Source organism: Zootoca vivipara, chromosome 7 (assembly GCF_963506605.1).
Source record: "Zootoca vivipara chromosome 7, rZooViv1.1, whole genome shotgun sequence".
Lineage (NCBI taxonomy): Eukaryota > Metazoa > Chordata > Lepidosauria > Squamata > Lacertidae > Zootoca > Zootoca vivipara.
Window position 1 is genome coordinate 34,881,545 of NC_083282.1, and position 24,850 is coordinate 34,906,394.

General features: G+C 41.1%; 1 protein-coding gene across 1 annotated transcript in view; it reads right to left on the minus strand.

Annotated features, from left to right (window-relative positions):
* Window positions 1-24,850, minus strand: part of ROR1 (receptor tyrosine kinase like orphan receptor 1) — a 157,542-nt gene that overhangs the window by 9,277 nt on the left and 123,415 nt on the right. Inside the window, exons 4-7 of the mRNA XM_035121572.2 lie at window positions 24,397-24,427; window positions 3,085-3,212; window positions 1,173-1,490; window positions 58-303 (exon numbers count right to left, since the gene is read on the minus strand). Of these exons, the coding sequence (XP_034977463.2) occupies window positions 58-303; window positions 1,173-1,490; window positions 3,085-3,212; window positions 24,397-24,427 (723 nt within the window). The remainder of the gene's footprint in view (window positions 1-57; window positions 304-1,172; window positions 1,491-3,084; window positions 3,213-24,396; window positions 24,428-24,850) is intronic.

Sequence of the window (24,850 nt, forward strand, 5' to 3'; positions counted from 1 at the left end):
TTGCTACACCTAGACTTGGGCTTCTCTTTCAAAATGGGAGAGTTCTACTACACTTACCACAGGCAGGGATGTCACAAAGCTCAGATTTAAAATTTTCATCTAAGGTGAAGCACCATGGAGCCTCCTTCTGATTCCCTGGGTTTCGACAATAGGAGTGTCCCCCATTCAGCTCTGGGTATCGTACAGCAGTGAACGTGTGCGTGTGGGGGTACTGAGAATTCCATGGCTGGCACTGTCGCCCAGACTTTGTGACACTCATTGTCCCTCGGTAGTCTGCTCCTGTGCTGTTGTAACATTTGTGATCTGTAAATGACAACAGAGGTTCAATTGTGGTGAATTGGGGGTACTGTGCACATACTGATTGGTGTAATAACATGAAAGTGAGAGAAGGTATCATTCTGCTGACCCGTGTCCTTCAATTTAATTCAGGTTCTCAATTTGCAGAGGCCATAATGCTAGGCTTGCTATTCATTCATATACAGTACTTGAGAACATATAAAGGTTAGGTTTCGGGAATAATAATAATAAAAAACACTTATCCCAAATATTTTAGAATAAAAGACATATAAGAAATCAAAACTGCCCTGGAAACCTGAAATTAATCCCTTACTTTGGCATGAAAGTAAAGAGCAGCTGTGAGATCCAATTGTTGTTGCGCTATCTTAGAAATACAGCCATTTGATATTATGTTAATTCTAATCAGTCTGTGATCTAACATGAACTCTACTTAGTGTCTGGAGTCAGGCCTACTAATGTAGCAAATAAGCACTGCATAGCAACCTTTGGCCCTTTAAGAAGTCTTTACTTACCATTAGTAGTGCCATTTACTTTAATGAAATGGCTAATGTGGATTTTAATGAGCAAGGCTTGGGATACCAGACACTAACTGGTGTAAGTAAAAAAAGCAGTTCAATAAATAATAATGGTTAATTTATATTTTGAAATGCACTATTCTAAATAAACAGTTTATAAACTTAATCCAAATAAATGGGTGGGTGCATTGGAAGATAGATTATGGAATAATGAATGGGGCTTCCTACCGGGCTGTTAATTGAAAATATGAACTTCTGTGACCACAAAGCATATTACTAATTCTTCTTGACATTTAGTCCTATGCAAAGATGGATACAACATTTTGTATGCAATACATCAAGTTTACAGCTATCACTCACTCTTGTTGATCGGATCTGCCATAGGGATGCCAATGCGGATACAATTTACAGCTTCTGGGCTATCAGGCTGTGGAAGATCTTCGCAATTAGGCAGCTTTAAACGCATCAGAATCATCGGGTTGGATCTTGCAAAGATGTACTCAGTTTGGCAAAGGACATTTTCCAGAATTTCACACTCATCACGGCACAGATCCCGTGGCTTTGCAGCTGAAGAAGTCTCATCGCAGTATGGGAAAGCGTAATGGCAGAGTGAAGGAATGGCAAACTGGGAACATTTATCAGATAAATGACTGGAGGTTCCAATCATAGTGAAGGCAGCTGTAATATACACATACCAAAAAAGTTTAGGCAATACAATGTGAAGCAACATATTCAGCACCATAGTGCTTGTTCATAGCCTAACCAGGGGTCAGCAAAACATTTTCAGCAGGGGACTGGTCCACTACCTTGTGGGGGGCCAGACTATATTTTGAAGGGGGGGAAATGATGCAAGAGCCCCCTGAGCCCCGGTGGCTGCTTGCCTGTGTCCTGCGAGCGGCAGGAGCTGGCGGCAGGGGGGCGATGAGTAGCGTGCAAAAGGGCCCTGGAGAGAGGCTGCTTAAAATGGCAGCCGCTGGAGCGCTGCTGCTGCTGGCAACAACAAAGCCCAGTCCCCTTACTTCTCTAGGCAAGGCGGGGAGAAGCCAGGAGGAGAGAGGGAGGGAGGAGGCGCTGCCACCGCCGTGTGAGTGAGAGGGGAAGAATGTGCGCTTGGTGATCTACGCGGTGATTCCCAGACTGTCCACGGGCCGGATCCAGAAGGCAATAGGGCCTGATCCAGCCTGCGGGCCTTAGTTTGCCTACCCATGGCCTAACCATTTCCAAAATAACATACGTAATGGGAAGTCTATCTCTGTGGAGATGAAAGTCCGTTCCGTTTGAAATTTTCAAAAATTATTTCACATTGAATATTGACAACACTGCATGAATTGTGACCTGACATGCTGAAGGTCGCCTACTATAGACTCCCTTCTCTTTTTGCTGCCTGTGTGGAACTGAAACAGGGTAGTTGTTAAGCAACTAGCAGGTTACAATACAAGGCCTGAGTTTGATGGGCTGACTGACAAATTGTGAAGCTCTGCTTTAAGGGACACTGGTCTATAAAGTAGACATTGGGTGGAATCCAACTGATGGCCTTCACAACTCAAGGAAGGGGTTGTGGACACCTTCACTAACAAAAGAACCCTACAGCTGCTGCGTAGAAGGTTTTCTACACTGTTCTGAAGGTTTCCCCAACTCTCTGGAGCTGATGGGGTGGGGGGAGTTACTTGGGGGCTGCAGGGAGGAGGAGTAAGCAATGATAATTTCCCATCCTTTTCCATTAGCAGAGGTGTTCACAGGAGCAAAAGCCCCTTTTATAAGTGCAGGGGCACCACTGGACTTCACCCCTAGTGACATTGACATAGCTGTCAAGTTTTCCCTTTTCTCGCGGTGAAGCCTATGCAGCATAAGGGAATTTCCCTTTAAAAAGGGAGAATTTGACAGCTATGTCATTAATGCAGCTGGAGTTAAGTCATTATAAATTTACCATTCTATTTTCAATAGAACTTAAGCACCACTAACTTTGTCTGTAGCATTTGTATTTATTATAAAGTTAAATGGTTGTAAAAATATACACACAGTTGATAAAGCTAAAATTATATACAAATATATTTTCATTTTACATCTTTTTAAGCATCAGTTTCATTTCATGGTAGCGTTTCCAAAAGTTGTAATGTTTCTTTCCTTAAGAATATATTTACACAGAGCTAACCATATATTCTGCTGCCTTAAACATACTAAATCCCAAGCAAGTTTGCTATTCTGTAGATTATGGTAAGGTCAAGAATGATGGCAATCTAGCTGAAAATAGAAGGAAGCAAACTTTACATACCAGTAATCTGATTTTCTATTTCACCCTGCATATGCAAGGACTCCATATAAATGGTTCGGTTTCCAATAAACCTTGCACATGCTATTCCTCTGTATGGCTGACAAAATCCATCTTCTTCATATTCATCACTAGAATCAAATAGGCACAACTTAATTACACTCTGATGAGCATTGTGGAGGCTGTTCTCAGTAAAGAAGTAGGGTGTCATGGAACCTTAAGGACCAGGAGAAACTAAGCAGCGTATAGAAATAAACAGTGTGAGTAAACAATAATATTCAAAGCTGGATAGATCCACAGTTGCCTCAAGCTACGAGTGCCATGGAAAGTCTAGGAAACAGCATCTCACACCAAGGTTTATTTCCGCTCTATGGAAGCTCCAGCCTTTGTGACTAATTAGGCCCACCAGACCTCCCCATTTGGCTTGCAGGACAGTTTTGGCCAAGCCACATTCACCTGTCCTACACCTGACATCAGATATGGAGCAAGTAAAACCCTGGGCATTTGGAAAGAAGTATCTCCCCTAGGATCCCTTTAGAGGGATTTCAATTTTCCTGGAAGGGGGGCAGGTGAAGACTTCCAGCTCACACACACCCCGACCCTGACTAAGGATCCAACCCAATGCCTAATCTGCCAAAAGTTGTGACGATTGCTATGAATTAGGCATAAAAAAGCCCAGACTCACCCAATTTTGTCTGGGGGAGAAAATTCCGCCTGGGCCCCAAATATGGCAACCAGATGCTTCCATAGCAAAGTCATACCCCTGACTCGCCCCTTGGAGTCACAGTCCTGCTGTACAGGAAGGGAGGGAGGGAGGGAGATCCAGCTCTAACTGAGGAGCTGGGTCCCATGGCTGCTGGAATTTATGGCTTGGAAGAGGACCTGAGTGAAGACTCCAGTCAGCCATGTCTGACTCCCACTTTCTGCTGCAGGGTTGCCCGCTATTGGTCCAATTTAAGGGTGGACCCAAATTCAAAAAATCTGTGGTTGCTGGGAGAGGATATGGCCCATTGGACATTTGGGAGATGGAAGAAGTGACCTGGCAATGGCTGCGAGATGCGCTAGGACGCAAATGCTGCGCCATGCCAGAGAAAGCGAGTGCACTTTAAATTTAAAAGAAATAAATAGAAGGAACTTTGAGAAGAAATGCATTCATTTGATTTACAAAACTGGAGATGAAATAAGTGGCAAAGAGTCTGTTCAATTGGGTAAGATTTTATGGGCTTTTAGATAGATAATTTTAATGTTATATATAGCAGAACATACCAACACACATGTATTAAAACCATAAGATTTATTTTCATATTCTTGAACTCTGCCATATTCTGTAATGTTGTTCCAACTCTATGTGGAGCAAAATGTAAAAGCTTTTGCTTGGCAAGAAAACATTAATGCAAATGGATAAATAATATTCTGTCATACTTTCCAAAAGAGTACAAAATAGTTACTTGTGTCCAACTTAAAACTGAATACATGCTCACTCTGTTTCATGACAAAAATTTGGAAATTCAGAGCTTATATTTTACTTTGGAAGGGGAGAGAGAAAATGATCTCAGGTGCTGTTTTTGTATTTTTTGAAGTATGCTAATATGTGGCCAGGGATTCTTTGAGAGGAATGGTGGGATATAAATCAAACAAACAAACAAACAAACAAGTAATACAAGATGCAGTTCTGAAACTTAGGTTTTTGCTTTGTCCACTTATAAAGTGAAATTTCTAAAGCCTGCATGGAACTACATTGTCTGAATGCATATTGTACCAGGTACATTAGACTACACTTTTGTAAACTGCAAAAATGTATCCTTCTTAATGTGTGGTCACTATCAAATCTACTGTCCACTGGAATCTTTTAGATAATGACACAATTCCACAAGGATCCCATTGTTATTGACTGAAGTAGTTTCTATATGTTCTGGTATAGGTTAAGGTGCAGACAGTTTCACGTGAGTTATCTGTAGCAAAAAGTTGACATAATTTAATGGCTCATATGATACCTTAGAAGAACAGCTAATGAAAAATCCAATTTCATCAGTGAACAAAGCAAGGTAATTTCACTGTTAAAGAATCCATGGCAGATGGCCAACACCTAAATACGTTTATTTGAGATCCATGCATTGCAGAGGGTTGGACTAGAAGACCCTTGGGGGCTCCTTCCAACTATGATTCTATGACAAAATTTGCAGTAATCACATCCTTTCCAGAAGTGGTTTCCTTTCCAGCTCTGCATGGAAGCACAAAACTATGGTAGCTGCTGTCAGATCAACAGCAGCTGTTACTAGTTATGGAACAGCATTGATAATACTGCTTGGATCTTTCCTGGCAGCTTTCTTACATCATTTTTCAACGTGAACTATAGCTCGTAAGCACACATTATGAAAATGGAAAGAAACACCTAGAATTTGTTTTTTGTTTGATGGAGCTATGCTGGGTTTCCCTTGGAGAGTGGCTAGCCTCCCAAACTTAGGATAAAGAAATCTGTACAACGGGTGGTATTCAATGCTATCACTACTCAGCATAGATCTATTGAGGTTAATGGACATAACTCAGGTTCATTTTAATGGGCAGAATTCTAACGAGTATAATTTAGTTCGCTACAATTCAACATGAGGATTAGACAAATAGGATATGGCTATCAATTCTGAGCACCGTGCATGCTACTGGATTTTGTATTTTGTACGAAAGCCTCTGTATTTTATGTGCTTGCTGCACAGGGCTGGCTCTAGGTAGACCCCTGGTGGCGCGGTGAGCCAGGGCGGCGCGCGGCAAAGCCACGCGGAAACCATGCTGTGCCCTGCAAGGGTGGGGGCGCCGGAGCGATCTCCGCCCCTCAGCGCCAGGGCTGCCGACCTGCTCAAGACTGCCCTGTTGCTGCATCAGCACATGAACATTAGCTGCTGAGATAGCTCAGTTGGTACAGCATGAGGCTCTTAATCTCATTTGGCATCTGGTGCAGAAATTGATATTCTGAGAATCTCAGTTAAGATTTAAAAACAAACCAAAATCCAGAAAACCAAAACTACAATAAAAGCTAGATACAAAACCTGAAAATTTCTTGTTCTTATGATGGTCCAGATAACCTTGAAAACAGGTTGGGCAGTCAGGGCCGGCCCAAGTAATTTTGGCACCTGAGGTGTGGGCACACTCACCCACACCCTGCCAGGGAAGAAAGAGTGAGTGAAGGTTTACATCAGGAACAAGAGCAGGGGGAATAAAGATCTACATCAGGAACTGCTGCCCCTGTAGATCCTGCTGCTTGAGGCAATTGCCTCACCTTGCCTCATGGGTGGGCCAACCCTGTGGGCAGTATATCTGGCAACATCTTAGAAAACCTGAACAGACTAAACTGGACTTCCGGTTAGAGTGGAGCTTCAGTGCTCTGTAGAGCTCCTTGGCTGACAGAACCAGCATTATGCAAAAACAATCAGTTTGATTTGTTCGCACAATATATTCCAAGTGCAGAACTTAGGCTCCACTTGCTACAGTATTTATAGCAAGAAAAACTCTTGCTCAGACAAATGTTTTACTGCTCTATTGCTGTCTTCACCTAAGTATGTTGAACTCTCATAATTTGCTCTGTGGCTTACAATAAGAACCAATACCAGTCTTATACTCAGTGTTCATTGATTTTACAGCTACAGATAGTAAAAATGCAGCTGGATTTAGTGTTACTTATCACCGGATAATCACGCTCAGTTGTTAGCCCAGGAAGTCGAAGTTAAATCCCAATTAAATTGAAATGTGAGAGGAAAGAACTTCCCTTGTGGACCCAGCAAAGCTTTAGCCCTTAGGTTATTTTTAAAACTCTTGTTCTACCAAATTCCTTTTTAGCTGATACTTGATACCTTTTTAACATGAGCTTTATTAACAGTGATGAAGTGCAACAACTTCACAGTCAAGCAGTTGTATCTGTGCTGGCCACCCAGACAGCCACCCTTTCATGGCTTTGTTGTAGCTTTCTAGCATAAATAATATAGGTCTAATGTATCTGAGGTCCTCCTTAGTAAAACACTTCACTGTTTTTGCACATACAAAACCTATTTATCTGACACATTGGACCAGGAAGCTGAGATTCTCTAGAGGAATGCTGCACACATATATTCTTTGCCATAAGTAGGAATTATTATACGCACACTTTAACACAGTATGAGCCTTTAACTTTTTTTTTAAAGCTTATGAGGTAGAGAACAGGATACTTTTTTACCTCTTAGTATTTCTCCGGAATGATATACATGGCCATAAACATTGTGCCAAATCCCAAAGTACCTACTTAGATTCTATACAATCCTTAAGACAGAAGTCCTTTATACGTAAGATTTGGTCTACTATTCTTTTCGCTGAATACCATGTGCATAATGGACTAGTTACAACACTAAATACTGAAGATAAAAGTAAAGGGGCCCCTGAACATCAGGTCCAGTCGTGTCCGACTCTGGGGTTGCGGCGCTCATCTCGCTCTATAGGCCGAGGGAGCTGGCGTTGGTCTGCAGACAGCTTCCGGGTCATGTGGCCAGCATGACAAAGCTGCTTCTGGTGAACCAGAGCAGTGCACGGAAACGCCGTTTACCTTCCCGCCGGAGCGGTCCCTATTTATCTACTTGCACTTTGATGTGCTTTCGAACTGCTAGGTGGGCAGGAGCTGGGACTGAGCAACGGGAGCTCACACCGTTGCAGGGATTCGAACCGCCGACCTTCTGATCAGCAAGCCCTAGACTCTGTGGTTTAACCCACAGCGCCACTGAAGATAATGATGGCATTAATGAGGCAAACTTGGCATATATGAACTGCCTTTCTATACACAGGCAAGTCAAGTGAGCAACAACTGAGACAGCAACGAACTCATCCTCGATTTCTTAAAAGGTCCCACGTCTCTTTAACAAGTTCTTCTTACAGAACTTGATGCAATACATGTTATCAAACGTAAATCAATAAGTGTATTGTAAGCATATCAGTAAACCACATGCAAAACTATGCTTCTAGAATATATTAAGTTATATACAGCAAAGTCGTCCCATTTGCACAAGGAATTCTGCTTCCGCAGTGGAACTTCACTTGCCTCTCCTCCCTCTGGCACATACCCAAATCTGTTCTGGATTTCACCCCAACTTCCCAGAGCAGATTTGGCAGGGTTGGGCACAGTGTCACGCAGAGAGGGGGGAGGGAGGGGAAGTTCCACTGCGCATGCTGATCTCTACTGCCAGCCCTGACTTCCTATCTAAAATAAATACATGTAGCTGCATTTAGAACATAATCTTGCTGACAATTACTTTCCCATCCATTTCTGATAGTGCATACTTTGTAACTTGCACACTTGCTAGTCAAATATTTTGTATCACATGCCGGAGTCTACACTTCATTATAAAATGCTCATATGCTTTGCTGTGCTATTAAAGTCTCCAAATTACTTAACACTGGTATTTTGACAAAAACCTGAAGACAATTTGATATAGGGTGAGGAAGATTTTCCCCCACTTCTGTCCCAAATGGCAACAACATCCTAGCCTACCCAGGTATTTGGTGTATCTCTGCTTTTCTGCATCACCAGATATAAAAAGAGTGAAGGGCCCATACGTGATCTAAAAGACAACGATGCAGGACTGGTCCAGGTTTTTGTTTTGATCTGTTAGGCAAATAGCTCTTTGATTGTATGCTGAGAAGCGTAACAATCACATATAACCATCAAGGGTTGATCAGGATACGATTTCATCATGTTCATTTGGAAGATCAGTAATTCAGCTATCACGCTATGGTGCTGATCATTATCTTGATTACAGAAATCCCTTATCTTACATAGGGGTTCAGTTCCAAGGGTTACACAAATATACACAAAAATCACACATAGTCATACCCTTGGAGCCACCCCATGGCTAATGGGAGAGGGAGGGAGAGGGAGGAAACATCCCTAGCACTCCCAGAGCTGATGTGCCAAGCTCAGCAAGCAAGTTGGAGAGCTTCAAAACTCTTTTTGTGCTTGGTCCACTTGGACCAAGTGGTGGTGGCGCTGTGGTCTAAACCACAGAGCCTGGGGCTTGCTGATCAGATGATCAGCGGTTCGAATCTCTGTGACGGGGTGAGCTTGCGTTGCTCGGTCTCATCTCCTGCCAACCTAGCAGTTTGAAAGCATGTCAAAGTGCAAATAGATAAACAGGTACCGCTCTGGTAGGAAGGTAAACAGCATTTCCGTGCGCTGCTCTGGTTCGCCAGAAGCGGCTTTGTCATGCTGGCCACATGACCCGGAAGCTGTATGCCAGCTTCCTTGGCCAGTAAAGCGAGATGAGCGCTGCAACCCCAGAGTCGTCCGCGACTGGACCTAACGGTCTTGGGTCCCTTTACCTTTTACCACTTGGGTTACCTGCTGTGAAAACAGCTTTTAAGCTCTCTTGCAGACTCTGGAAGGCCAGGGATGCTCACATGAGATCTCATGGGAAGTCACATTGTTTCACAAGAAGATCCCAGAGCTTTCCAGAGTTGGTATGCTGATCAGGCCTTGCTCCACAAGCAAGTCGGAGAGCTTAAATGCTCTTTTCATAGCAGGCACAAAAAGCGTTTTTAAGCTCTCTCCTTTGTCTGGGACTTGACTTGCACAATTTCAACCAGCCCACCTTCATTGATGAATGTTTGAAATTCCACATGTCAAATGTTTGTAAGATGAGGGATTACTGTAAATACTATCCTGAGACTCCTCATTTTCATCATTAACTAGTAGAATTCCCTTTTCACCTATGAACAAGCAATACAAAAATCTGTTGAGCACCAAAATGGTAACAGTCAACCTTTAATTCAACAGAAGAAAATGGGAAAGTGCATCTTCTTTAGGTGTTCACTGCAAATGTCAATTGAGGACAGCAGGAAGGTCGGAATGCATGGAGTGGTGGTTCCTGGAATGTGAGTGTCCTAGGCTTGTCTCCATGCTTAGCTGGCTGTGGATACCATACCTGGAAATGTACAGTCTCAAAATAAAGAAAAGTATATATAGTCTCACTTCTTATTTCTTAAAGGTGAAGATTTATACTTATAAAGGTTTTCACTAACATTTCAATAGAATGATGACATACTATTTTAGTAGTGTCCCCAATTTTTATTTAATTTTTTTTTAGAAGAAAAGCCAAATTATCCCATGTTTTATAAACAAAGGCAGCTTATCCATGGAAACCAAACCTCTAAAAATAAACATACCTTTCTGTTCTAAGTTTTCTTCTGTTCCTGCCAAAAAGAGACTGCTTTACTTATGAAGGATATGAATATCTGATTATGTCACTCTCCAGGGGATGTTCTCAGGGGCTAGGGTACTCATTACAAAATATATAAGCTTGGTACACCCAAGTACTCCAAATAAGGACAGGGTTGCAGATTCAGCACATTGAAGGGAAGCAAAGGTCAAGCACAGAAAATCAGTCTAGGTTCAAACATCATCCAGAAACAAGATGGGGAAATAGTTCAAGGTCAGTACAACAGGGAGGTCAAGCAAGGTGCAGCAAAATAGAGAACCTAGAATCAGGAACAAAGAGCTAAAGACCCATGTTGTTTCCAACAACTAGACGACTCAAGAGGGATGCCTTATATACTGCTAGCTGTGGAGTAACAGGTGTGGCTTACTCACAAATAGATTCCTTACTTACAAGGAGGATAACTATTCTGGGTCTGCAGACACATACTGCACCATTGTTCTTTGGCCTGGATCCACATACCTTGGTGATTCCTCTTGAGGAATGCAGGGTTGCTGCACCTTCTGCTTAGGGAGTTCCAGGGCTTCCTCATCAGGTACCAATCCAGAGAGCCCCTCAAGGAGATCCTCACCATTATACTTAGAGGACTGTCCTGCTCCTCAAGGTCCTTGTCCTTGGGTGGGGTGGGGTGTGCAGATTGCCACCTGAGGACTTCATATCAGGTCAGAACATGGAATGAAACCAGTGGTTTCATCTCTTAGAAAGAAAGCTCAGGCTGCAATCCTAACACTACTTACGTATGAGTAAGCCCCATTGAATTCAGCGGGACTTACTTTTCGGTAGACATGATTAAGCAGGCACCATCAGCATTACTAGTGCCCTGCCTTAAGGGGGTAAACACATAGTATAATAATATATTGCTATGGCTATATGTTTAAATAAATATTGTTCTTGGTGAGACAACATTACAAATTTAAGCATGACGAAAAACAGACTGACCAGATCTAACTATTAAGTAAAAAGCAAAATACGTTAATTGACAAAACTTAAGATGTATATGTTGGCTGGTTTCTAACTTAATACATATTACTAATTGCAAAAAACCAGAAAAAAATACACTAACAATTCTAATTGAAGTCTACTGGAAAAACAGCTTTAAACTAACTCTTATTCTATGCCCCCTTAAAGTGTTTTCCCTGTGCCAAGAGTCTCTTTTTATACATAAAGATGGATGTAGTGTACCAGCAAATCTCATTTTACTTGGTCTTCTCTAGAGGTTGGCCACCCACCACCTTCTCCCCCTCCCTTATTCCTGTTGATGAAGTGCCCAGAAACAAATGACCTGAGATGGAATAAAGTGTGCCTCTTCCATTTCATGTACTCAGTTGCAGAGTCTTTCTTTTTGGGCATGCTTACCCGCACCACCAGTGCCTTTTTGCTCAGTTCCCTCCTGGTTGGTAGGAGGGCTTAGAAAACCAATGTGATCTCTAGTGCAGGTGGTTGTATGTCATCAGTAAGCAGCTCCTCTCATGTCTCTGTGCAGTCCCCTAGTACAAAATGGTTCACTGCCTTATATAGAGGAGGCTCCTGTTATTGTGACAAACTTTGCAGAACTTTTCATCCCAATGCAGCCATCTGATTTGACTAGTAGACCTGGCACACAAACAGCCCCTATTCAGCTGTTCTACCTCTCTCCTTTCCCAGCATGAATATTATCACATAAGGGGGAAAGCAGGGGTGAAACTTACTGTCCCTGCAGGCCCTCAGATGTAGCCCCCCCCCGAATATCTGTAGTGGGCTGCCTGCTCTACCCAGGGTTCTAAATCACTGAAGTAGAGGAAACTTCTTCTTCAGTACAGATGTTTAACCATCAACATGCGAAGGGCAGTAGAAGAAAGCAGGTCTAAAAGACTCACCACAGCATTAGGGTAAGGGAAAGCAAATAGGACTATGCTTTCATGAAGGCTGAGGCATAGTAGTCCAATAACACTTTAGTATAAAGAATGTACTGTGGTACCTCGGGTTACAGGCGCTCCAGGTTACAGACTCTGCTAATGCAGAAATAGTACCTCGGGTTAAGAACTTTGCTTCAGGATGAGAACAGAAATCGTGCTCCGGCGGCGTGGCGGCCTCATTAGCTAAAGTGGTACCTCAGGTTAAGAACAGTTACAGGGTAAGAATGGACCTCCAGAATGAATTAAGTTCTTAACCCGAGGTACCACTGTACTATGGATGTAGGATTGTTTTTCTTCTTTGTGCATGTTGCCATAACAGGGAGCAGAAATTTCACTCACTCTTCAAAACAAAGCAACTGCCACCAGGATTGCCATCTTGAGATAAAGATGCATAAGAATGAAGGTTGTATTCAGCTCAAACATCTTCTCAATTAGGGGTATGTGTGCGCACACACACGCACATGCAAACCTAAGCCATGCTGCCATGTTCTTTTTAGAGAGATGAGGCTTTCTCCTGGAAACCTTTCCAAACAAACCATACTTGTTCTGTCTTTTTCTAACTGTACTGTCATGAACCTTAACATTTAACATGCTAACTGAGGCCTGTAGAGCCTGAGATGTAACTTTTGTTTTTTGTTTTTTACAGTTTCTCTGAGCATTGCAGGGTCTGACCTTGGGGTGAATTTGCTGGGACATCCACTCCTGAGAAGATTAGCAACTGTCTTGAATGTTTTCCACTTTTGAATAATCTTTCTCACTGTAGAATGATAGACTTAAAATTGGTTGGAGATGGCCTTAGAACCCTTCCCAGTTTCATGGGCAGCAATGCACTTGCTTATCTAAGAGTATTGTGTCATCTTTCCTCCTTGGCATTGTGTTAAAGCACACCTGAATGATCCAGACCATCAAACTGCCAAAACTTCGGTTTTATAGAGGTGGGCACACTTGCTGATGATCAATTAAGCAAGAGCATTTTATTAGCAGCCCCTATCTGCTACTTAGACTCTTAATTCCTATGGAAGCAGGAAGAGTGTACTTAGTTTTTCACACATATTTCTCCATCTTGGCTTTACTTCTGTTAAATAAATCATGACACGGTATAATATGTCATGTGTTGTTGTTCATCTAGGGTTGTATTTATCTAATTTTAAGACCTGCTAAGGAACAAGTGATTGCTATTATGTCCCGATATGTAAAATCACAGAATTCAAATAGGGTGCACTTTCTTTTCCCCATGACTGTATGTGAAGGAGAAATGTCAACATTGCTGCTGCTAAATTATCTGGGGTTTGTTTGGTTTAGAGACTTGGCTTTCTAACATCATTTGGGGCAGCTGTTAAGTCCCAATGTCTTATATGCAGTTACTCTTAGTTAAAATAGATGAAGTGGTTTAACAACTTCAGTTGTTATGTGAAGTTCACATAACTTGTGTGCCTTTCATAAATTCCACTCCTGATAGACACGTATAAATAGAAGCTATTCATTGGGGAATAACTGGTCAGCTTTAAGAATCTCAGGAGCTATATTAAACTGGTGCCGGAAAAAGTTGGAAAAGAGATTTCTCTTGAGATAAGAAACTGATTCCTAAAGCAACAAACATATGGACATGTGCTTCATTGAAAATTAAGACCTGCCACTAACTCATGCTGAAAACGAAACAAAATAAAAAAAATCCTTCCAGTAGCACCTTAGAGACCAACTAATTTTGTCATTGGTATGAGCTTTCGTGTGCATGCAAACTTCTTCAGATACCGAAGAGTAGGTGTTTTCTTCAAAATTACCAAATTATACTTCTATCACTTCTACTGAGTCTATGAAGGTGTGTGAGTGTGGGGAAAGCAGAAAGTAACTCATTATTATTGGGGGCAGGGAAGACCATCACTATAGCAGCTACCCACAACAGCCCCCAAGTTGAAAGGTAGCCCCCAAGTTGAAAGGTATTTCATTTTATGTCTCAATTAGAGGGTGTTTTTTTTGTAAATGATGCTAGCCCCTGACTTTGGATTTTGGGATCTTGCTGCTTTCATCAGCAAGGAAAAGTGAGTCTTATACTTTGAAGCAAGGTGAAAGTCAGCACCATAGACAGAAACTTCAAAACAAGCCAACAGCCACACACCCCTCCAAGCACAAAGCCTGAAGATGGACATTTAAACTCTTCCTACGTATGTCAGGCCCTGCTTTATTTTAAAACTTTTGAATATTTATATTTCAGGACAATGTTATTTTTAAAGACCATAAGCAGAAGTCACAATATTGCTAGTCAACACTGATTCCTTATTGAAATCTGGTGGAAAGGTGGGGCCAGCCTGAATGACTTGGTAGACGATATGAGTCAGGGGAATGGAAGGAGTGGAAGTTATCAAGTGCAACCTTTCCTTCCCCCATAATATGACTGTGCAGTCCCAATGCAGGGCCCTTAAAAGAGCAATGGCTCTTAACCAAAGTAAACTTAAACCCAAGCCTCATATATTACATTTTTTGTCATAAGCATGCAGTGAGAGTTTTGAAATACAGTATATATATGCTAGTCAAATTGAACTTACAAAGATGTCAAGAGCACAAAAACAATTTTAAAATGTACCAATAACTTGGAATATTTAATACTTCATTTTGAAGAGGGAAAAAAACCTTTTCTCTTAGCCGCCCATCTCTGTAGTTCCCTTATTTCCAGAATCTTGCCTAATTTCTTCTCTGCTTCCCAGGACACAACACTGCTATTCAAAATGTTAGAGATCCTATCATTTGATTGGCCTAAGCAAACCTTTTGAGTCTTGGGCTACATAGAGTCAAATATACAATCACTGTGAAAATAACTCTGAAAGCCATTACTCAACATGGTGCTCACAGGTGTCCAGGATTTTTAATCTTAATTAATCTGTTTTTGTTGGCATCCAGTTATCATCTTAGACATGGGGATAAAATGTACTATACAGCACAGGAATAACAGCAGTGATCAAGTGACTAGTACAGCTTTGTTCAGTCCTGAACAGTCATTTCTGCTAGTCCTTTCCTCTCCCCCTGCCTGTTTCTTCTGCACCCAATGGGCTTCCAGGGGAGGGCAAAATAACGGTTCCTGTTCCATTTGCAAAGAGATTTGGAAATTAGGCCAAAGGCTGCATACAATTAGGCCTAGGTTGCTGATCCTCTGGGTTAAGGAAACCATGTGTTTCTGCCTTGTCTTTGGTTATGAAAAAGTTGTATGGAGCAGCATGTGTGCCCGCGGCCACACCACTGTCTAGCTTCCTCTATCCCTCAGACTGGATGGCCCCTGTGGTCTCTTCCAACTCTGTGATTCTATGATTCTATGTGAGTCTGTCCCTAGTATAATAGATGCAAAAGGTTTGAGGACGGCACAGTAATGTTCCCCCCTTTTTTACATGTTATGTCAATATTTAAAGGTTTCTTTTAAAAAATAGCAAGGACATCATCTAAAAAACATATAGTAAACAGTATGGCTAATGCTCTTCTGTTAGCCGTTTTATGACAGGGTCAATTTTTAATGATATTCTTAGTAATGCGACAGATAAGCCTGTGTGCATTAATCATTTCATTTATCTGACTTATCGCTGAAAAATTATTACCTGAGGTTACAAAGATGTTTCAAAGAAGCCGTCTAAGACAACCCTGTTTTAATAAACCTGGCTATGGCATACTTGTGTTGTTTTACTTTATCAAGTCCAAAAACTGGAATCTAAGGCTGGCTAGAAAGCTGTTTTATATCAAGCAAAACTCTTATCATGGGCCTGGTAATACAAAACATGCATTTTACAAATGCATTAAAAAACCCCAGCTTCAGCCAAGTATTATCTTTAAAAAGATGCCTATATGCTACCAAAACAATGAAGCAATGTTAATTTTGTGAGCAATATGCTTTGTATGTGAATCATAACATACAATGCCATGTCTACATCACTGGTTCTGTTAATGGACAGTTGCACTTGATTTTGGCATAGGTAGTATCAGCCTGTTCTCACAACAAAGGAGTTATCTAAATTAATACAAATGCGGAACAATTCCAAATGATAATAGTTGCTCTGCCACGACATGGGTAGTTTAATCTTTGACCTCAGGGTATAGGGTGGTATATAAATTCAATAAATAAAATCAAAAATAAATTTCAAGTTCAAAACTAGGCAAGGCTGTCAGCCTATAATGTACACAGTGGAGCTGGATGAGCCTCTTTTGAAACTTGGGGGAATTGGAAAAGCGATTGCTGATGCAGTGCAAGGACCTGTTGTTGGAACTAAGAGAATAGTTCCCACCACTATGCAATCTGAACAAAAATATTTCAAAACAGGACATGAACCTGAATAAGGAAGGTGAAAGTAACTTGCCCCTGCAATTGCATGGGATATAAATGAAAACTGGTGGCATGGGCATTAGTTGCCTCAGAACTGAAAAACCATCTAGATAACAAGGGAGTGGATAAATGTTTTGCTTTCCCACAGAAATAACCATGCACATTTTTTTGCTGTTAACAAGATCAATAAACTTGCCACATTGTGAAGTCAATGTTTAACCCCGTTTTACAGCAATTGACTTCTGATAGGAACTCCTACCATTACATTTCTGTCACTTTACTTACTTAAAAATGGCCAGCACTGTAGCACTGTATATGGTTTTAATTTTCGGAATAAATGATGTAACACCTTATAATCTTTCTTCTGCACCCTTAATGATTTTGTGATGAAGTAATATAAGTTGCAAGTGACCTCTGTAACTACCACTCAAGACCATAATATACACACTGGCTATGCAAACTATATTATCTTTACCTCTAAAAGTCCTTTCGAAATGTTCTATGGTTTATAGCAGCAGTGAAAGGCAGTTCAGGTCACTAGGGATTTATTCCCCTTTTTAATGTTTTTACTAGACTGAATAAACACATTCCCAAAGATTGAGACCACTGGCTACTCCAAAGATCGGTGAAGCACAGGGTAAACTTGTTTAAGTTGAAGTCTGCAAGATTGACACTTCTTCACAACAATGGGCAGCTTTGTTAACTTTAAGTGGAACTGGTTTGGGCCACATAGCTTACAATGTGCCCTGTTCCATCGAAAGCAATAAATGAATCTGGCATTACTGGCTTCATATTGAGTTTCAATGTCATCTTCTTCACAAGGCTGTCTGTTATAAAATGTTCTCATTAATACCATGAAGTCACCCTGCCCTGAGCCCCCAAAACATTGGTTGCAGTATAATGATTGTTTTCAGTTTTTGGAGAAGGCTCAGAAGGAGAAGTCAGCAAGCCTTTCTCCCATGGAAATAAAACTGGAATTCTTGTGGTGTGGAGTGAGAAGAGTGTAGAGCATGTGGCTTTATCAGATCAGCCTCTCAGTTCCTGATATTCAATCACAGATAAAAGGAGCAAACCTCAGACTTTGCCTCAACTGGGATGAATCAGCAATCATTTTAAAAATTCAATAAAGTCTCCCAAATCTTTCAAGTCCATGGTATATGCATGACAGAGTAGGATTAACGCTGGACTTCTGGCATAGAAAACATCTTTTTTGTCATTTTTTGCAGTCCTTACCAAAACGGCCATCTGCATTAAGACACCCACAGTGGAATGAGTGGTTCTGTTTTGGGGGATTTAGGTATTTGTTGCTGTGATTCCCCTCCCCCCTATGAGGAGCTTGTTTGCTTGTTTTATAGCCCACCCCATTCTGAAAATTGTGAGTAGAAAACAAAATACAAAGATCCTATTTTTATCTCTCGATAAAATTCCACAGTTTGCCAACATGAGTTGGCCTTAGAAGGTCTATCTGCCCACTGTGGGCAAGGTAGGATTTTGCTGTAATGGAAATTCAGATGTAATGATGCATTCAGAGTTTCCGCCCTTCAGCCCTGTGGCTTTCTTGGCTACCCCCGAGTTTAAAAAACTATGCATCATGAACCTATCAACTTTCCAGAAGGGAACACCCCAAATTGCTCAGCTTATTACTTCCTTCCACTCCCACACATTATTAATGAAATTCATCCCTACAGTCTCAAGTGCTAACCCCTACATGAATTCTGCCAATCTGTTGAGTTCCTAGGATATCCAGATTTAATTGTTTTTGGCCAGTTGTTATTAAGCAACTCTTGCAGCGATTCAGTAACACAGAAATTGTGCTCAAGGCAAGCACATACAGAACTGGCTTCAATGTTCTGAGATGCTCAGCATACAGAAATTACTAACCTGTAACATCCTAGCTCACGCTTCACAGTTCTACACAGCACTAGAGTGGGTTTTCTAATGCACACAACTTTTTAGAAATGCTTCTAAATTTGAAAATGCACATGGTGGAGACATACTAGATTTGTGCCTTTTAATGGAACCTAACCTTGAGATTTTGTATTGGAGAGCCATTCTTGGTTTAATTTAGTTAAACTCTTAGTTAAATTCTATGGCCAGATAACTCTGTGTGTTCCTCTTAGTTACGGCAATGTAAAATCCTTCAAAGCTTTCAGTGAGCTTGCTTCTGATTTATACTGGTGTAAGTGCACCATCAAGTCTAGGATAATGATATAAGAAGTGGAAAAGGAGAGGAAATGACATGAAGATGGAAAAGGTTTCAACCCATTTTCCCAGGCTAAAAGTATTTTCTCCCCTTTTAAGAAATCCTCTTATCTCTTGGAATCTGCTATGCCATGTCTGCAGCTGCTGCTGCTGTTGTAGCACCAGACTGTTCTATCTCTCTTCTGACTGCTGATCCATCATGGTAGCAGCCAAACAGCTTGAAGATTAAGGAAGTAATACAGTTCTAAGGCCATTAAAAGAGTAGGCTGCTCTCTGGGTCATGGAAATTATCTGAGATTTCAATGCGTGGCAAATAATGGATTACTACTGGGATATGATTTTAACACTTTGGGGGTCAAGTCTATTTCTTGGTAGTTAGAAGGAAGCATTGTCATCGTCATCATTTTTATTATTTTTAAAGGGCTGCCTTACAATGAAAAAGACCAATGGTTATTCTACAGTGCAATACTATACATGTTCACTAGGAAGCAATCCCACGGAATTCAGTGATGCTATTGGACTCTAGCCTTAACCTAGAATTCAGGATATTGTGTTATAAATGTATCATCCCTATATTAGTACATCAGAGAAAGAAAGCAGGATCAAGTAAGGTAAAGGTAAATGTACCCCTGACCAGTCACGGTCGACTCTGGGGTTGCGGTGCTCATCTTGCTTTACTGGCCAAGGGAGCCAGCGTTTGTCCGCAGACAGTTTTTCCCGGTCATGTGGCCAGCATGACTAAGCCGCTTCTGGCGAACCAGAGCAGCGCCCAGAAACGCCATTTACCTTCCCGCTGGAGCGGTACCTATTTATATACTTGCACTTTGACGTGCTTTTGAACTGCTAGGTTAGCAGGAGCTGGGACCGAGCAATGGGAGCTCACTCCGTCGCGGGGATTCGAACCGCTGACCTTCTGATCAGCAAGCCCTAGGCTCGGTGGTTTAACCCACAGCGCGACCTGTGTCCCTTCAAGTAAGGTATACTATGACAAACGTTGCTAGCAGCAGAATAGGAAAAGTAAAATGTTCCCATATGACTTTACAAGCAGATGAACTACACATAACATACTACTTGGGAAGTCAAAGATTTCTACATGAGCAAAGGGCACAAATGAGCCACACTGCTTGCCTCATACCAGTCATGCTCACTTTCTCAACGTGGCCCTCCAACCTCTGTATGTTAAGCACTAAGATGCCACCTTCTCAACATGATTGAGGCAGCCAGATGCAATGCCTTGATCCAGGCAAGCAATTATATTTAAGAGCATTTTTTGTTATTTTTACTGTTATTTTAATATGTTTGTATTTTAACATTGTATGATATTTAAATCTTATTTTTGGCACAGTTGGGAGAGGGGTAGCCATATTATTCTTTTTTTGTTTTTAGTCAGAAGCATCTTGTGGCACTCTGAAGAACAAGACGGCAAAAACTTCATTAGATTCATGAAGTGTTATCTTTAATTAGCAATAATACATATGCATGGTTTTAGGGTGTGTGTGGAATGTAGCAGGTGTGTGTCAGAGGAAAAGGAAATAGTACAAAAAAACTAAACTGTGACAATAAGTAAAGATTAAATGTATGTAAAATAAGCACAGTGACCAGTCCCAAAGCAGTGTTGATGGTAACACAAACATCCTGTCATTGCTTAGCTAATTAACACCTGCAGTGGGATTAAAAAAACTTGTTATCTCTCTTCAGCTGATAGAATTGAACTTGTCCATAAGTTGTGATTTCATTCTTCTTTCAAGAATTCTCACTTTTAGGTCACCAACAGAGTGTCCTGGGAGGCTGAAATGTTCTCCAACTGGGTTTGTTAGTTGCTTTTATAAGATTGTTTAGCACTAAAGAATGGGAGAGGAACGGTGCTAAGTACCGTAGATCTTTCTGTCGGCATTTCTGCTTGTCTGACAGAAGGATCTCCAATCCTACCCAATTGCTTTGGGGGTTCTCCCAACCATCTACAGTGGTACCTCGGGTTACAAACGAATTACCGGTAAGTTCATAACCAGAGGTACCACTGTATAGTGAATTTGGGGGAGGCACAGAGTCTGTGGGGAGGGGAGGGTAGGGGAGGGGAGAAAGCCCTGTTGTATAAGCAGGAATTGGTTAGTTCAATCCAGCCCAATGATACAAATGCTAACAACTCAATGTTGTCTTAACATTTCTAGTCCTGTTCCTCTGTCATATATTTCTATTACTGGTAAATGGCGTCACAATTTCTCCACTCAACCAAAGGGAAACCATATAACTGTGCATTAATACATTTGTGCAAGCACTCTTGCAAATATTTAACACCAAGCAAGATTCAATGTACATTTTACTTGTTGGATCAGAACCTACCAGCACAAACTAGATGCATATCAGGATATGGGCACTATCTAGTTCAACTGAATTACTTTCACTTGGATATCAGTTTTACCTGGGAAATCAACCACATGTCCTGGGCTATGCTAGGTTCTAGGTATGATAGACCTCATTCATATACCGTATTATGCCCTCGTGAACAGCTGCTACTGTGGGAGGCAGAGCATGCATATGGCAGGGATGGAGGTATTAAGGTTCTCTCTAGCTTCAACTCTTCATCACACTTATGGGGAGCAATCAGAAAAAGTACTGACTGATCTGGGTCACTTAACAATATCTAACTACAGTACTGCACTTTGGCTTTCTTTCTGTTAAAGCCACTTGAATGGGTACTTATGGAAAATAATACGTCATGTTCATTGCTACTGAAATCCACGATTCATTATGGCTTAACACAACAAACCTCTCTCTTTCTAGCTTGAGACCTTGAGAGTTCAAGGATTTTGAATGAGGGCATTACAATGTATAACTTTGTTCCAGTCTGGACACTCAACTCCATATTTAGCACCTTTCTTCCACACTTTTCACATTAGCCCAATAAGATATGTGGCTGAATTCTCAGCATTTCCCTTAAATAAAGCGGTGGGGTGAAGTGAGGCTCCCAATAAGATAAGACCAAGGAAGCAGCACAGGAGGTGGGGGCATTTAACCATTTCATCATGCACTCTTCCCCCAAGCACTACTATTTGCAACAAAAGGGTTACATGTTATTAGCACTCACACTGCTCCCAGTGACAGATCTCCCTGTGCTATGTGTACTTTGGCCCACAGTTACAGAGAGAGAAAGTGAGAAACCAACATTTATCAACTCTGTTATGCTGCAAATTCCAGAAGAAAACTGACTCAAGCAAAGTAAAAAAACAAAACCCACACAACTCCCAACCTTTAGTTTAGTTTTACTCATTTTTCATGTTCCTTCCCTCTATCAATCTACCGCACCTTGATTTAACAGTAAAACATAAAGTAGATGAAGGCAAAGCATAACATGACAGAAGTTGTGCCTCTTCTTACATGTCTCTTCTGGATGGTCAAGGAAAGCAAGCATATACCGGCCATGGGATTTTTGTTCAAGGTCATAAAGCTAGAAGAAGGTATGCTACTAAGTGAAAAGAAAATGCTTTAAGTAAATGGAATACTTTTTATTTACTGTATTTGCTTGCCTAACACCTAAAGATGCATTTTTGTGATTTTTCATTAGAAACGATAGCAACATGTCACTTTCTTCGTTGACAGCCTTCCCCAGACTGACACCATTGTATTGCAATAGATCCTTGGTCCACTTTGCACAACACCACCTTTACTCAAAGGTACGGTAAGTCTCTTTGAGAATTGCAATCAAAATATTCCTTATCCTGCACAATGTATTTAACAGGCCTGACAGCATGAATTGTTTGATCACAGAGTAAGAATGGGAATATTTAAAATCAGAGTTGTCCCACAGGAGATGCTGTTCAGGGCTAATTAACCATCTACATCACCTACTTCAAGCAAAACAATTTTATTTTCATGTTGCTAAATGATTTAACAGCATCACATACTTTTTTTTTAAAAAACCATGCTAAAATGATTATCCACATTGCAGTATCGTAATATCATTATTAGTGTTACAGAGTAAGTTAAGATAGAATTATTATGTGCAAAACCCTCAAGCAATTAAGGCTGTAATCCTGTGTACACGTAAATTGGAGTAAGCCCTATTGAGGTTTACTTCTAAGTAAATGTGTTTAGGATTGAGCTGGAAGCTTAAGCGCAAATACACAAAACTAGGCTCTGTTAAAAATCAGCAGGAGTTCTTAGAAAGTTAAAGTGAATATGATGGCAAAACCATTGTAACAAAAGCTTTCAATCATTGACAGTTCCCTTTTTCTGCATATCTTTTTAGATTTTTAATCAAGTTGAGATTCCTTAATTTTACTGGTCAACAGTAGCTTAATTGAGTAGCTTAATTTTACTGGTCAACAGTAGCTGCCATAGTATAAACAGTACAGTCCAAATGAATCTTATGAAGGGGTTCAGGTCTGTGCATATGCAAAAAATGTGTATACTCAACCCCTCACCTTGGAACCACCTCTGTGTGAGCACCCCTAGCCTTCCAGAGCTGGTGCACTGAGCGAGCCTTGCTCCCCAAGCAAGGCAGAGAGCTTAAAAGCTCTTTTCATGCCAGGAAAACCCACCATGAAAAGAGCTTTTAACTCTCTGCATTTAACTTGCTGGTTTTCAACGAGCTGGCCTGTAGCTTGTTTGGAGTTGTTGGACCATATTAGGTCCGTTGTCCCTCACTGATCATCAGAAAGCCCTGTAGCTGAGTTCATTCTTAGGTCCTTCGGCTCAGGGCCTGTCAGGAAACCTAGATGGATTTCCTCAGACACAGCAACAAGTGAAAGGTCAGGATCAAAGCTTTGAACAACACATAGTGTGGTTAACAAGGGTGGCAGTGCTACCTGGTTCTGGCTCCTCCAAGACGAAAGCTATGTCATTCCCCCCCCCCCAATTCAGATCGAAGTTAGTTTGGCGGGTGGGGGAAACACATCAGAACACAGTATTTCACAAGAAGCAACAGGAGAAACAAGATAATATGGGTTGTGTACACCGCTTCTCAAACCAGTGGTGGGAGTACACTAGATTCAGTCTCAGCAGGAAACAGGAGGTTGTACACAGCCAAAGCCTTCCTCTCCTCTTGCATTTGACCAAGGCCAGTGTGATAGTAAACACTATGGGTGTTATTAAATTAAATAGTTGTGCAGACACAACAATCAGTACTAGCGCAAAAGGGTTTTCCTTCATGCACCATGCAACATTCCCAAATCTGCTCTGGAGGACTGGGGGAACCCTCAGAACAGATTTAGGTTGTATGTAGCGGGAGGAGAGGGAGAGAATGTTCTGTTGGGACTTCAACTGAATATAATCCTGTGTTTGTAGGATTGGATTCTAAAATGCTTTGAGCTGTAGCCTACATTTCCCTTTGCCCACAGCAAAGACTAAGAAAAAGCACAGTCTCCGCAAGCGTCTGTCAAAAGTGGGTAACATCTCAGGTCTGTCATCTGCACTCTTTCCAAACATTCAGGAGAGTTAGGGTGGATTAAGGACCATGGAAGCAAGCAAACAAATTTGATTTTACTGACGGAAGAAGCAGTCTCTAGCTTGGGCATGACCCACTGCACAACTCCTAGTGTGTGCATGCTTGTGTGAATATATACATATAATAAACTTAAAATGATACCACAAATCTATTCTTAATGTTGAATTCACAGCAGAATACATACAAACTATAAAATTACTTTTTAAAAAACACTACATAATTAATTAACATAGTAAGTATTTAACAACTCACGATGTTCCTGGACTTGCTGTTGGTGGAGGACCTAGAGAAATGAGATTTAAAAAAAAAAAAGAGGAAGAGGAGTAGTACGTTAGTTTTTACTAAGTTTACAGCAGGATTTTTTTTGTTTTTGCTGAAGTCAATTTTAATTTATTTTATTGTCCCAAATTTTTAATATAAGATTCAAAGCTATTGCTATGTATTTCTCTGCTATCAATAGGTATACATTTTGCTCTTACATCACTTAATATTTTAATGAGTGCATTCTATAAACAATGATAGACGTGTGTGTGTGTGTGTGTGTGTGTGTGTGTGTGTGTTTAGTACAGTTTGGCTTTCACTCTGCTCAGTATTGTAACCCCAGCATATGATATGAAGGCACATGAGGCCACTACCTTGCTGAAGCTAAACAAATTTGGGTCTGCTCAATGCCTGAATGGGTGATTATCTGAGAACCATATGTAAG